Source organism: Hetaerina americana, unplaced genomic scaffold (assembly GCF_022747635.1).
Source record: "Hetaerina americana unplaced genomic scaffold, ioHetAmer1.1.p SCAF_7, whole genome shotgun sequence".
In the NCBI taxonomy this organism is placed as follows: domain Eukaryota; kingdom Metazoa; phylum Arthropoda; class Insecta; order Odonata; family Calopterygidae; genus Hetaerina; species Hetaerina americana.
Window position 1 is genome coordinate 31,356,443 of NW_027287316.1, and position 15,757 is coordinate 31,372,199.

Genomic DNA, 15,757 nt, shown 5'->3' on the forward strand with positions numbered 1-15,757 from the left:
AAATATGGGAAAACCTGCATAGAAACTGCTTTTTAAGAAAATTCACTGGCCTTAAAATTCTGATTATTCCATTGAAACTTAAAATTTCATTTACCCATAAAAGTAAATGGGACTAGGTTGAATATTGAAGATGATTTACCCTTGGGGCTTCTTCAAGAGAGGTTTCTACATAAATGTCTAAATGCACTGAAAAATTTCACTGCAATTTTATGAAGGTTTTAATCAATGTGGTAATACTTGTGCTAAACATACATTGAGCAATCACCTTTAAAATGCCTCTATGCCATATTCTAAATATTTTTGAGAATCCTTAGGAAACTCTTACATTTACAATTAATATGGCTAGAGGTAAAAATTCTTTCATTTTGATGGCTTTAAATGAATTGTTAATATTTATATAACAATAGAAATGACAAAGTCACAAATGTAAATAGGTATGGTGGTGTTGAAATTAGGTTTCAACATTTAGATGTACATTTAATTTACAGAATGCAAACAATGAAGGGGAAAGGGAAGGTATGGTGATCATTTTCTCGTTTCATCCATTGAAGAAGACTTGTGCGAATAGGTTAGTAAATTAGATGAATGCCTCAAGATGGATAAAATGATTCCCGGAAGTATATAGGTACTATGGTTGTGAACTACGTTGATTCTTTGAAATGGGGGAACATGCTGCTTGACCTTATGGGGATTTCCTAACTCAGTAGTAATGGTGAAAAGATGGCATTGGTCAAGAGGGCTAACTGCCAAGTGGATACTGCTTGAAGGAACAATGCTATAGACTTGGCATTTCATTAATGTGATACTAGGTTGACTTATCATAATAAGGTCATCGAAAATTTGCTGTTCCTGGCACACAAGTATTATGTCATCACTTCCAGCTTAAAATGTATGCATAGAGAGAAAAGTTTTGCTAATTTTGTCATTTTCAAGGGTCTGCTACGGGCAGATGACTGAGAAAATGGTGAAAGGAAGAGATTTTTTTCTTTTTAGGAAATTTCTCCGAGGTCAGAGAGGTTTCCAACTGTAGGTCAGTGCCAAATATCAAATGGGCTTGAACAAGGACTTCATGACTTCCGAAGCCATTGCTGTTGGAATTTAGGACTAAGTAAAAATAAAGGTAAGAATAATCATTTTATGTACAGCATGATAATAACATAACATTAATGCCCCGTTTCCTGCCACAAAAGGAGTGGTAGGGTGTACTTTTTAGGATAGAATCTTTTAATTATTGTAGTTTTGAACACATTTGTATGTGTGTAAAGGAATATGAAAATAATTATATAACATATTCTTAACTTGTTAAATGAACCACTGTATATAATATTTTGCCACTCTCCCCTCATTTGAAGAATTATATGTTAAAATTCTAGAGAGTTTTATTTTCACTGCATTATTTGTAATGCCAAGTAAAATCAAAACATTTATGTACATAGGCATGTATGGTATGAGGGTAATAAAATGCAAACATTTCTATACATAAAGGATTATTTATTTTTCAATAAATGTTTACATAAAAACAGGTCACAAAATAAAGTTTGAAAAATATGTATGAACTTTCAAAAATAACAAAACCAAAGTAGGTATGTAGTCAATAAGAAAAATTATAAATGCTAACAAGCCCTGAAGTATTTTGAAAAATTTTCCTTATATTTCCTTATTTTATAAATATTTTTACACATTTGTGATTCATCCGTTAGTTACATAATAATTCAAATAACAATTACTTAAGCAAAAAACTCATTTACGCTAGCAGTTACCCCAAGAATTTTGAATTACAAGAATGTATGAAATACAGTTTTAATGGGAGCACCTAAATATACATACATGTAATCTCACTAAAACATTCTTCTAGTTAACAACTAATCTTTTAACTTTAATAATAGTTCGCATTTACGTACATTACAAAATAAATTATCAAAGAAAATGTTAATTGCTTTTCTTCTAACAATACATAAATAATTCACAGAGCCTAAATAAATAAAAAAATCAACATTGAAACTTTATGGCAGTTTTGTAATCATTTAGGTATTCTGAAAGGATGAACTCCTTACCCAAAACATAAATATCTTTATTAGTACCACACCATTAGAAAACGACATCATTCTACCCAACTTTGGAAGTCAGCTAACCTCTGCATATTCATGAACACTCAAAGTGAAACTCACTGTTGACTGGCAAAAAAAAACCCATCACCTGAATAAGAAACATTTACTAAACAACTGATTTATTTCTCAATACATGAATTTCATTACACATATTATTGAGGCATATTTTAGTTGCATTATTTGGTCAGTAAAGAATACCTCAGCTTTACTCATAAAACTGTGATACGTGGGGTCGGTCAATTATTGTTTCAACCCATTACGTTGAATATAATGCACTAGCCATAAAGTCATGATTATATTATGGATCATTGATGAGCAAATTTGGTGCATACCTATGGTCACCTTTTACAGTTCCCTTTTATTTTTATATTGAAATAATCACAACCATCAAAAGTTATTGCTTTGAAACCATTCCATGAGTTCACAAAAATATTGCCTTCAAAAAGAAGCAAGACATCTTGAAGTTCACTTTCCTTGCACTAATGACAAGACTAATGCGTTCTATTTGGATATGTACCTCTGTTGCTACCGTATTAATGGCCTCAGTACGCCAAGTAGATATAATAGAAAAGTGAGAGATCAATGCTTGGAAAACATAGATGACAGGAAGAAAATTACACTTTAAAAAAATGAATACCACTGTCTTTAAAAAGGTATTTTTTGATAGAAAATATTTTGAGAGTCTGAAAAAAAGTGAACCATAATACTTTCTTCCAACCAATTCAATGGAATTGGAGCCAATTACTTAGCATAATTTTTGCTAGAAATAACAAGCTCGCAGGAGAACTGGCTGTGGTGATGCTATCATGTTAACATCAGAAAATGAAGTTCCTACATGTTTTTCCAAGGAATGAGAAACAAGTAAATATGTTAATATAAATTGTGTTTCTGGGAAACACCACATCAAAATATATTTATAGCAAAACCATTTCTCTAACTGTTATCTGCAACCATTAAATAGAAGTCCATGGTTTTTAGTTTATATAATAAGAAATAACAAATTATCAATAAGGAATAATACCCGCAACAACCTACATTAAAAATATACAATGTATCATTGGGATTGGTGAGTTAACTTAATCAGTCACTAATGGTCAAAAATCTCACTTACTAAATAATTTCTTCCATCATGTTTCGAGGGCCACTGGAGATATTTAATGTGGCTCTTCAAATTCAAGGGGCTGGATTAATACAGTGAGAAACATGCTCGATTTTTTACAAAGACACAGCACATTTCCAAATTTATGGAAAACATATAATAGACTTTGGAAATACATGAAGCATCAAATACTTAACATCTAAATTTAAAATAAAATTAAAAATGAAGAAGGAAATACTGGTTCAGAAGTGCACTGTATAAGCTGCTATTAAAAATATTTGCAGCCAGTTTCGTTGCGTGCACTAAAAATTACACGACAGAAAAATTCTAGAATTACATCAACTTTAAATGGCATGTAAGTGATTGGATCCTGGTCGGATGAATGATGCAAATATTCTCAATATGAGACAATCATTGAATTCATAACAATTATTTATGTAAACCACCCCCATTCCACAGCCATTTGCACTTTGAAGATAAAAGATCTTTCCAGTAATCTTTCATATTAAAAAAAATGTACTAAAAAATTCATCTCTTTTTTCTTGTTTTTACTGACTTGGACTTCATAAGCTGCCACTTTTGAAGGGGAGAGTTTGTGCAAATTTCCATAATAAGCCGTGAATCCATTGTAGAATTGGAAGCAGAGAGGCATGTACCAGCAGCCATGTTATATATCGAGATCTCATTCTGAAATATCAAAATAGACACAAGAATGACAATTGATGTATGTACACACACATATTTATATGCATTTAATAACTAAAAATTTTACTGAACAACTGGATTGCAAAATATCTATGAAAACATTAATATGATATTAATATACTATGCATAATAATATTAAACAAAAACTAAATACTCATAAAACTTAAACCTTGAAAACATTTTCAGAGCTGAATATAACAATAATAATAAAATAAAAGCAATAGAAATATGTTCAGCCCAATTATTTTCTGAGTTTGCTTAAAATTTTTAGCGAAAATTATCAATGGACGTTGGCCAGTGCAATGGATGCTGGCCAATTATTTGTGTAGATTTAAATAAACATTATGAGGTGCCATAATATATTTGAGTACTCATTCAAAGGATGACAAATAACCTTGCTTGGTGAAGACTCTGTTCAGTACTTTACTTATCAACTGTATTAAAAAATAAGCAATCCAAACTGAAATGCCTATTTTGCATCTTGTGTAAACTATATGAGTGGATATTTAACAATGTAAATCTCAAAAATACACAAAATTAATGCTACATTACAGCGAAAAAGTAATGTTGCAAGTCGTCTTAAAGGAGAGGAAAATAGCTAAGAGTACAACATATAATCCTCACTAAAAAAATTAAAGATGTTTGGAAGTCCAACAAATTGAGCTTCTAACTTTGTTCACTCACATTTTATCAGACAAAAATATAAGTTCTTCAATATTTCAGGTCAACAACTTGTTTTTCCTGTGAGGTATTTTGACTCTTAACTCTCAGAAGACTTAATTTATTATTTCCAATACTTTTACAAGTCACTTGATGCAATCCATGAAATTTTTTCTTAATTAATGGCCTGAGGTCTTTAGGGCGAAACATTTAAAGCAATTACTTTTGGATGCAGGGAGCATGAATTTCCTTTCTTATAGTTTCTGTATGTGAAAATCGGTTAACGCCATCTCATCTTAACTAACACATTTTTAAAAGAAAAAGAGTACCTCATGTAAGCTAACATCACTGCAGATAACGGATGAAGATGATTTACTCACATCATTACGCATTTTCCACTCTTGATCTCCACCCATCTCATGGCATTTGGATAAACGAGGCGCTTCGCCTGAGGCATCCAGACAAAACAACTGAGCCAGGATCAATTCATTCTTGTCAGTTTGGAACCAAATCTGAAAAGAAGCACGCATTCAGAATTACCCAGCAGGAATTGTTTTTTTATTATGCCAGATGTGGATCCTTAAAAGTGGACCAACATGATATATACACATTTGCTTGGAAACCCCAATAGTTATGAAATATTAATAATTATTGTCATGAAAATAATGAAATTTAAATTCAACAAAAATTGTACAAATGTTTGACTTTATAATAGAGGATTTGGATCGAACATCTGAATCTAAAATTTAGTATCCACATGCAGTTTAATAGATCGTTCTTTCATAACTAGTATATATTTTTATGAAGTTGAATGAAGCAGATTATTTCTTATGCGTATTAAAAACAATAACAGGTGAAAGCACCCATAATATCACAGCAATAATCTCTTTTCAACACTAGCAGAGCCAAGTTAACACATCGTTCACATTAATAAATGAAATTCAAGGAGTGAACCACAAACTGTTATTGTACAATATGAGTAACACCAGTCCTATTCTACGAATGGATCAAGCATATGCTGAGAATAGCCTAATGATCCCCTTGAACTCTTAGAACACTTAAATATTTTATTAAAATCACAGTGAACCAACCTGAGTTTTAACTCTGATGCAAGACTTGAGGATCACCACAGCACCCTTGCTCTTCAACACTTCTCTGTCACTTTGCATACACAAATTAGTTCCAGCTAGACGCAACTAGGGGTGCATGAAAATGGGATTAAGGTGAGTTATGAAATGCACGGGGTTGGACAAACAATTAACTCAATACAACAAGTTATTACGCCACAGCATTCCTTCCACAGGTTAATTACCTGAAACTGTGCCACATAGTTCCTTTTACGAGAATGCCATGGTTGGAAATTCACGGCAGGGGGGTTACCGCCCATGGGAACAAGACCAGCAGCCATCCACTTCTTCTGTTTCCTTCGAATACGTTCTGCTTTTTCCACAGCTGCATCACCTTGCTGAGGGCTGTTGGAGGAGGATGTTGGAATGGGCAGCTCAGGGTAGACATTTGCCAAATACCAGGAGAAGGGGTGACACTTGAGCCGATTCCTTAGAGCAACTCGACTAGAGACATCTCCGTAAGGAACAGTTCGGGCATCTGGTCGCTCTCGGAAGAAGTAGTCCTAATTGTATAATGGCATAAAAATGGAAAAGTGCCAATAAGAAGGTGAGCTGAAATAGCAATACTTCCAAAATAAAATTTCAAAGTCGTTACTTTGACAGATTCATGCACATTTGTATAGCAGTCTAGTGACTAAGATGGACCAGAAGTCATTGAGCCCATTTGAGTACTTTTCCATCTTGCTTCAATCCCCTCCACCTCTCAGTTTATTTTTATCAGCAATTGATGTCAGGCCTGTGAATGCTTCCAATCGGCAAAATTGAATAAATGCCACCCATAAGTGATGTCATGCACTTTGATGGTAGGAGCATGGTCCATTGTGACAATCTTTTATTTATTTATCAACTTAATTGGGTGAGATTTAGACTTCTAATCCCTTCTTCCACTTAATCCTTAGACGTTACCCTGAAGACAATTACATACATCCACAACTTTCACAAAAAAACCCACCTGCCATGAACTTACATGAGGAATTTGGAAAATGAAAAAACTAGGTATGTACTGTGATTTATGTAGTCAATTTAGGCAGGTGGAAAAGTATAGTGTTTATCTCGGGATGAAGTAATGGTAGCTGTTTTGGTGTAGTGGTAGTTATTAGGATAGTTTACCAATAGCTGAGATAATTTACTCTATGAAGGATAGGTGAATAATTTGGAAATGAAAGGATTTTCAGAGAATGGGGAAAGGGTTGAGAGAAACCTGGCATCAGCATTAACCTAATTTTTAAATTAATTATTACATTAGCCTAATCATTCGTCCTAATGAAGTACCAGGATCTTCAATTTAATGTCCTATCTGACAGATGGCACATTCCATTTGAAGTGCACTTCACATGGAACCCCATATTTGGGTGCGATATGAAGAATTCTGCTGATTCAACTCCAGACTTCATGGTTTGGTGGCCAGTCACAGCACTAGCCACCACACAAACTCGATCTCCTGAACTCATTCATTATAATATGGATAAACTTTGAATAATTGATTATAAATGTTTCAATTCAACATAATTTATTATTTTCAGTAAACTATACCTATGTAAATATCTATGGATGGAATATCCATTTTGAATATCATCTGTGCTAATCTCTTTTCCCATCACCTCAATATTGTAATAAAATTACAATCGTAAAGATAATTAGAAGTTTTGAAATTATGATATACTAGAAAAAAATTTTGAAATACCTCAGCTTTCTTTAGTTTTTAATATTCATCACAGTATCAAAAGTTGTTAATGTTTTGATTTAAACATTTCTGCACTATCCATCCTTCCCATTACCGGTTCCCTCACATTTATTAGCCCTGAGAATTCCAGTTTCTCCTTTTAGTCTAGCAAATATATAGCTTTACCATGAAACAAATAAGTTATTAACTATCTACACCGCATTATTTTAATTTGTATCGTACAATGTATAAGAATCCGCATGAACCATCCTTTGTCAACATTCATTCTTCACAAATTATTTGTTTTTTCCCTGGCTACATGATTGGTTTAGCTTTGTGACACAATGTTTTACTGCTCACTCGTTGATTTTTGTATTCTTGTAAATCTATAATTCCACCCAGATAAAAATGGCTAAAAATGGAAAAAAATTGTACTTCCCATTGCTAAAAAATTCAAATTAATCACAAAGAATAAAAAAGGAGAGTTCATTTGTTTCCTAATCACAGCCACTTATTTGTTTAAACTATTTTGATTCATATGGACTGAATCCATTAGTATCACAGGCATACTATCTCTGTATTTCAGTAATGTCTTTTCCAACTATCCTATGCTTCATCATGCATCCATTAGCATGGACAATTAAGAGTTGACTGTGCATTTATCTTGTGATATGTAACATCTAAGAAGAGGGAAAATTCATCACAAGATTGAAACAAATGCATCGCGTTACTTGGAGAAAAGATTTCAAAAGCAGTTTCCATGCCCACCTTGTACTCATCCATCCACACATGAGCAACTCTCAAGGAGTTTCGCGTCATGGTGTCCTCTCCCCGAGGGGAGCCATATGGACGGCGGCGGCGGAAAACATGTCCCACCCTTGAGCATGGGACAATCTCAAGACTTCCTCCACACATCCATATCTATGAAGAAGACAAGCAAAAAGATGGAGAGAAATTAATCAAATACAACACAAAGTCTACAGAATCAAAGGTAAGAACATGTAATACATACATTATATAGGACAAGCACACTTGCAATAGGAAACTAATTCACTACCCCCAATGATCAAAAATTAAAATGTGCCTCTACCTGCATGTTAAAATACCAAATCTCAACTCACATGAAAAGTGTGAAAGAGTACCATGCTTTTCCTTTACATAAAATGACCCCCAACTCGTTTTTATGAGGTAAAAGGTATGAATTTTCCCACAATTTTTTAAGATCCCAATATGTCCTTTGAACCAAAAACTTTTTTATTGCTGCAATATAACTTTTGATTAAAGCAATGCTTTTTTTAAAAACCTTCTTCTCATAATAAAAGTTTAAATCCAGAACTACTACCTATATTGAAAGGTTGAGTTTTTTTAAGCCAGTGAGGGTCTTGAGCAGATGGAGCCCACACTTTTATGAACTGATTCATAGGATTTAAGAGCATACAATGGACTTAGCACCAAGTTTTGCAATGGGAAAACATTGAAACAGTAAAAATACTCACCCTAAATGATATTTCTAAATTTTCTCCACCCCAAATATTCATCCCTTCATCGTATTCACCCATCTGAATAAAATATGATCGATCAATGGCAAATAATCCACCAGCCATTGTAGGGGACCTAAAAAAGGTGATATTTTCAACTGCATGACAAAATATTAAACTAGGTTTTCATTTTTAATTTAAATGGAAATTACCTGCAGATGCACACAAATAGAGTTTGAATTAATAATTACTAGTGAAGGTTATTTGCACAGTTCACAGATAATTCATGCATGTACTGAATGAAGGTTTGTGATTATAATAATAAATACCTGACAGGTTTGATGAAGTCATGATCGGTATTCAGGGTTCCTTTAGGGAAATTTTCCCATTTAAAATGCAGACCCCAGTTGAAACCACCTCTTACAAGTGGGGAGGATGTGTACTGGAATGTATCGGCATTGATTATATCAATGATGGGGGTGACCACTCTGGTTCGGGATGATGCAACTCTAGCAAGGAGAGGTGGTAGCCACATTTCATTCACCTCACAATGACTGTCCAAAAACACCAACACCTAAGAAAAAGTCACCAAGGGATGGTCCAAGAGAAAGATTAAGCGTAATTCATTATTCATGGAACAAGCATTACATACATAATATACAGCACAGAGAATGAAATATTTTTAAATTCACATTTTTCAATGAAAATATCAATGCTGAAAAGCAAAAAAATACTCTGATCTTCTGAACTGGACGTCACAATGAAACTACTTTCATTTTTGACAATTCAAGGCTTACTAAACTTTATCCCGATTACAATGGAGAGAAAAATGTGAGGGAAGAAGTGGCAGCAACAAATCAAGAAAGATGTACAAAATGGGAGCTATTAGAAAATGAAGGATTTGAAATATAACGACAAATTGTGGGATATTATATGTATTTACATATCTCCTAATTTGAAGCAAATAATTTACTGAAATTTTCCACGTAACTATGCACCCCATTTTATCATGAAACACACTTTTACATAATACCCTAGGGTGCACACTTAGCGATAGCTTTGCAATTCGATACATTTTCTTCATTATGTGCACCCTGAATAACCTCATTGTTAAAGAATGACAACCTTTTCAACAATTTCATGCATATCTCTAAATACTGTATCGCATGGGGGCTCCTGTTGTCATTTTTCTACTTTTAATACAATAACTACCTTATTTCTGTGCAATTTACAAACTACAGTTGAATATACTTTACAGGGTTATGACATGTGTGTAGTATTTTGAATCATTAAAGAAAATAATAGCTAATTAAATTGAGCTGAAGAAACAGAGAGCTTTCCACAAATACAAGGTATGACATGAAAGGAGAATCCAAAAGAAAATGTCAAAAAATAATCACTTTAAATCATTTCACAAAAAACTCCAACAATGAGAATTCAATCAGCTAATCACCTTTTACCTTAGTGCACTGTACAGGTACTCATTGCTTTCAGGGTTGGGTAATATGATCATCATTTGTTCAAGATCATAGGGAGTCTATCCATATGCTTTCATATCATACATTAAGTTATTTATTATGATTTAAGTATTATATCTTTTACCTCTTCAGTTATTTTCTCATGCAGGTTGAAACTACATGTATTACCCAAGTAAATCTGTCTGGAATGAATCACCTACACATAATAATATCTTTATTGATTGGATAGAAGGCAGAAGCACTTCTCCCATGCATGAATGTATCCATAGTTGCCCAAAGAAATTAGGGTCCACCTAATGAAATTTTTCCAAGATATTTTGCCAATATGTCTTGTTGAATAAAAGTATACTGTAAAATGAGGATCAGCTGTACAACAGTTTTTCTAAAAATATTGGAAAATTTTAAAAACACATTATTATTATTATTATTGGTATTCTACTGGCTAAGGTAGGCTCTCGATGGACAGAGCCCATACAACTGCACAAAATGCATTTAGTAGCCTCTCCTAACAAAAAACTCAACCTGACATCAGAACACTACAGTAAGTCCCTGTTTAATTTCACATACTTCCTCCCTCCCTTTACTCAAACCAACATGCCTAACCTATTCATTCCCCTTCCTTGTTTGCGTAACGTTCCTCCCTCTATCAGTCTTCAACATCTTACTGCCAATAAATATGCCCTGTATCCATTTTTCCGGTCTCCTTTAGATTTATTCCAACAACCCTCTTTCCCTCCCCACCATGCCTACTACTTCCTCATTTGTTTTCCATTCAGTCTTCACTTAACCTTTTGCATCCTTCTTCACACCCTAATTTCAAAAACCTCTTATCTATACCTGTCACATTGCAAATTACTTGTGTTAAAATAAATAAATTCTTTTTCATTGAAGAAATTAGTTAGTTCCTCTGAACGAATTTTTTTTACAAATAATCCTTTTTAAGTGAAGCAAGAGACATGCAAGGTCCCCATAAACTCTTGCACACGTGATAATAATAATTTTTATTTCTTGGGATATTTAAGAATCTAATAGATACATATATAGCAGAGGGCACGTCAAAATTAGAGATTTTGGAAAAAACCAATGAACAATAAATTATTAGAAAAGTAAGGTCTGTAGAAATTTCCAGATTTTATTCCTGAAAAATGAAAATTTGTGAGTTGCTTTGAGTCTGCCACTTAATTAATTTAAGAGCACTAATCGCATGGGATTTGGTCTCACTGCAGTTGCATGAGTATATACGAGGTCTGTATATTAAGTAATGAGACTCACAATGTAGCATTCGATCAGGCAACACTGGAGGCGCTGGGCTTGGAGGGGTGGCAGGGGAGCATGTGATCCGCTTCCAGTACAGGTTGGAACTTGCTTGAGTCATTTGGTTGTCCGTAGAGATTTTTTTGTGAAAGTTTTTTCTATTGTGTTCTAAAAATGAGTGACATCAATTTCGAGCAATGGTGTGCTATAAGGTTTTGCTTCAGACTTGGGCACATTACAACGGAAACTCTAGCTAACTTCAGCAGGCCTACAGATATAGTTTTTTTTCAGAAGGAAGAGAGTAAATTGAGGTTGAACCACGAAGCAGAAGGCCTTTGTCTTCAAGAACTGATGAAAATGTCGACAGAATCTGGGATCTTATGCGTTCAGATCATCGGTTGACAGTCAGAATGATCAGGGAAGAGTCAAATTTGACTCACACCACCGCTCAACAGATTTTGACCAATGAATTGAGGTTGACAAAAATCTGTGCAAAAATGGTTCCAAAAAACCTTTTGCAATACCAAAAGAACCAGTAGTTTTTGGCCAGTAAAAACATTCTTGAGGCTACTCAGCCTCCTTATTCGCCTGACTTGAGTCCTTGTGACTTTTTTCTCTTCCTGAAGCTGAAAAATCACCTCAAGGAAACTCATTTTGGGACAGTCGAAAACATTCAAACGGCTGTAGCCGAGCAGCTGAAGGCTATTCCAGTATTGGAATTCCAGCTCTGCTATGAGGAGTGGAAGAACCGTCTCCAGCACTGTGTGGCTTCAGAAGGAAGTTATTTTGAGGGTGACAATACACAATTGTAATTCTATTTGAATGAAAAAAAAAATCAGTCTCATTATTTAATTTACACACCTCGTATATATAAACATACATATAGCAAGTGATAATCATTCTAACATCTATTCTCATCAGCATGCACACTTGAGTAGTTACTTTAGACAATAAAATTGTTTAAACATAAAATTTACACGCAAAGATGCATGGGACAAGTAGTATAATAGATTTTTTTATTAATAGATTAATCTGAACGCAACCGAATGTGCCTAGTATATTATTTGGAAAGAACAAGAAATGTACAGTGACTAAAGTAATCATTTACTGAAAAGAATGACCTTGGTAGTACCTGGATAATTTTCTGGAGATATTTATAAGAACATAAAATTACAGGCATTGTAACTTTTTTGGCATCAAATTCTTAAATCACAGGCTTAAGACAGAATGATCCCCTAACCTGAAAGCATGAATATTGTAATCGTAAGGGATACAAATTCAATAATAGCTAAACTTACCTCTCCAGTTGCTTTCCTAGCACCAAATACACGAGCTCGAATCAGACCTTCACGGTGGGGTGTCCTGAACAACTTTACTTTTTTTGGTAAATTCAGGTTGATATAGTCAAGGAGTTCTTCATGGAGATTACCTTTCAAAATTAACATGTTTTTAATTAGAACAAAAAACTTCTGATACATCAACAGGAAGAAATTTATTTATTTACTATATTTGACAGTATGTAAGAAATACTTTTTCACAAAATAAAAGTTCACAAATCACCCCCAGGTCTCAAGTGCGAGAATTTAAAAATACAATTTTTTTCAGAATATGCCTTACTTAAATGAGGATGCATGTTACATGTCGAGATATATGTATCAATTTATTTATCAAGCAACATCTGGAGGTAGCTTTTATCAAATTGAAATGTTCAATGAATTCTTAGTATCTCTTGTGGAAAGCTTTGTGCATTGCACCTGGTAATGATGCACCAATTTCAATAGGCCTTAAATAAGAGTTCAAAATATTTAAGTATCAACATTAGAAGCAGTACACCAAAGATTTACATATAACTTGTATTTCATTTGCAAGATTGTTTGACTAATACCTTAAACTCTATAACTTCTATCTTGTATTCCTCCTTTTTTAAAATAAATACTTGCCATTTGATAATTGTTCTAGGATAACATCTCTTTCTACTTTTCCTTCCATGATTTCCATCATAAGTACATTAAAGGTACACTTATAAACACAACCAAAAAACATAACTACATGAATAAATGCCTTCACCATCTCAAGTCAAACTATACCACCAATATACCGAATGTGAAGATGATAGTTTTCCTTCCCCATAAAATCCAACTGATAGAAATTACTTGGATAAGGTTGCTTACAGAACTAACATTCACGAAAAACCATGAACTATTCATTATGAAGTTTAATGGAGATGGCACAAATCCAGTAATTGAAATAAATGAATGTATTCACATGGCCAAGTGAATTACTACATAGGTACGAATCAATTAACATAAGTAGTAAAATCTTAACAGCCTAAAAAGGGTATGTAGTACCTAATAGTAGAAGATGTAAGGTGAACATTGTGCCGTACACAAAATCATTCAAAGGATGCGATAATGGCATCAGAAGATTGCAATTAAAAAGTATCGCATTACAAAGGCAAAAGTATGGCATGGTAACATCGCATTAATACAGAACAATCTAGAGTTCACGGCAATGACCATTGGAATTAAATTAAGGTAACGATCTTCAGATAATTCTAATATGACATAATTTAAAGTTAAATCACAGAATATAAAGTTAACAAAAACGCCAACCTACTTGTAGTGCTCAGGTCATTCACTAGTAGGATTTCATGGACTAATTTGTCTTCAGTACGGTCCAATACTGAGTGCACAGTCCGAAGAAGTGTATCACGCTCTTCATTGAAAAAACAAATAATTATGCTAGCACTTGGCAAGGATTCTGGATATGTTTCATTCTTACACCTGGAAATAAATGTAAGGGCACTAATTACATGGCTTGATAAAACTTGAAGGCTACCTTCAATTAGCAATATCTTGTGAATTAGAAAAGATAAAGAGTTTTATCCTTTGACTACTCAAAAGAAAAAACTTTCAGCCTCTGTAGGACCAACCAATGAACATTAAAAACTTGTATTTCCATTATATAAGATCTTCTAGCATATTTCAGAAAGTTAAAGGAATATCTTTTATGATGCTAACATCTTTGAAGTACGTTATGAAGTACAAAACAAAATGTTGAAATGGTCAAAAGATAGAAATTACTTTCATAACAAAATGAGTTAGGATATTTCTCCTGCATCCTTAATCTTGAGAAAGTAAACATGAAAGTTTGATAACTTACAAGAAATAACGTGTATCTGGAATCTGTCGATGATATCCCAGCCCATGGCTGACTAAGACATTAAAGGCATGCACCCGGTATCCTTCATCTCTAATTTTTTGGTCATCAGCTGATTTCACCATCCCTAATTCTTCTGATGGGGCTTTAGTATTCCATATCGTTCTTTTGAAATGAAATTCATCAGTATGTCAAGAAGTGTCCACATGTAATCAATTTAGTGGGAATTTTATTTGAATCATTTAAGTAATGCATTATTATATGTAGTAGAGTAAAATGGATTTTCATAAAGTGATATGAAAAAAGTTGATCAAGATATTAAAATTCTTAATGTGTAAAATTAAAATACACCTAAGTTATAAAAAGTAAAACCTTTTTGCTTGAAGACTCTTTATGAGAACTTCACTGTTCTTGTATTTTCCTTTCATTGCAATGCTGAAATCTTCATCCAGGAAGTTACTTTTTATATATGTCTTTCCAATATGATCTGTATAAGCTGGTACATAAGCATTGCTAACAGAATGATCGACCTGTGGTGTCTTTTCAAGAAAATCACTATGCCTCCTGTCACTTTTTGGCCATTCCCATGTTATTTGGAAATATAAATATAAACTAACAGTCCAAGTAATCGAAGCGCAAGCAATGCCCAAGAAAAATGAATTACAGCGCCTAGGGCTTCCCATTTTAACTCCTTCGGCGGCACATCAGTAGGAAAATGTATAAACTTTCTTTCAATGACAACGCTTAGAAATGCCCACTATAAAGACACAACGTGAAGCTTGTTGTGAAACGCGCTTAAATTTAGGTGTCCACAAACTATTCCCACATGATACAATCTAAAACTGGTTTGTTTGAGATAATAAATCTGGGTTACCTCTTCTCCTTAACAAATGCCAACATGATGCTTCCATGATTCACATCCTTTATGCCACAATTCGTCTGCTTACACAGGGTTTTTGATTGGAGGAAAAACTTAGCGGTAAAACAAAATAATTACGATATTCCAATGTTTTGAAAAATTGAATC

The 15,757-nt window shown here is 33.6% G+C and overlaps 1 protein-coding gene across 1 annotated transcript; it reads right to left on the bottom strand.

Moving 5' to 3' along the window:
• Window positions 1-1,543: 1,543 nt before the first annotated feature.
• On the bottom strand, window positions 1,544-15,643 carry LOC139696718 (polypeptide N-acetylgalactosaminyltransferase 11-like). The gene is made up of 11 exons (XM_071595556.1): window positions 15,104-15,643; window positions 14,735-14,896; window positions 14,189-14,355; window positions 12,871-13,001; window positions 9,170-9,414; window positions 8,859-8,976; window positions 8,131-8,283; window positions 5,885-6,202; window positions 5,664-5,768; window positions 4,953-5,084; window positions 1,544-3,894 (listed from the first exon to the last, which is right to left on the bottom strand). Exons 1-11 carry the CDS (start codon window positions 15,412-15,414, stop codon window positions 3,736-3,738), a joined length of 2,001 nt encoding a protein of 666 aa, XP_071451657.1. The 5' UTR covers window positions 15,415-15,643; the 3' UTR covers window positions 1,544-3,735.
• Window positions 15,644-15,757: the final 114 nt, after the last annotated feature.

What these genes read in the sequence shown, in the direction of transcription:
- LOC139696718 (XM_071595556.1), bottom strand. Translation starts at nt 15,414, where the DNA reads ATGGGAAGCCCTAGGCGCTGTAATTCATTTTTCTTGGGCATTGCTTGC. An exon ending in GACTTCATCAAACCTGTCAG is followed by an intron (nt 8,977 to 9,169) that starts GTATTTATTATT and finishes CACCTTTTTTAG; the next exon opens with GTCCCCTACAATGGCTGGTG. An exon ending in ATTTAGAAATATCATTTAGG is followed by an intron (nt 8,284 to 8,858) that starts GTGAGTATTTTT and finishes TCTTCTTCATAG; the next exon opens with ATATGGATGTGTGGAGGAAG.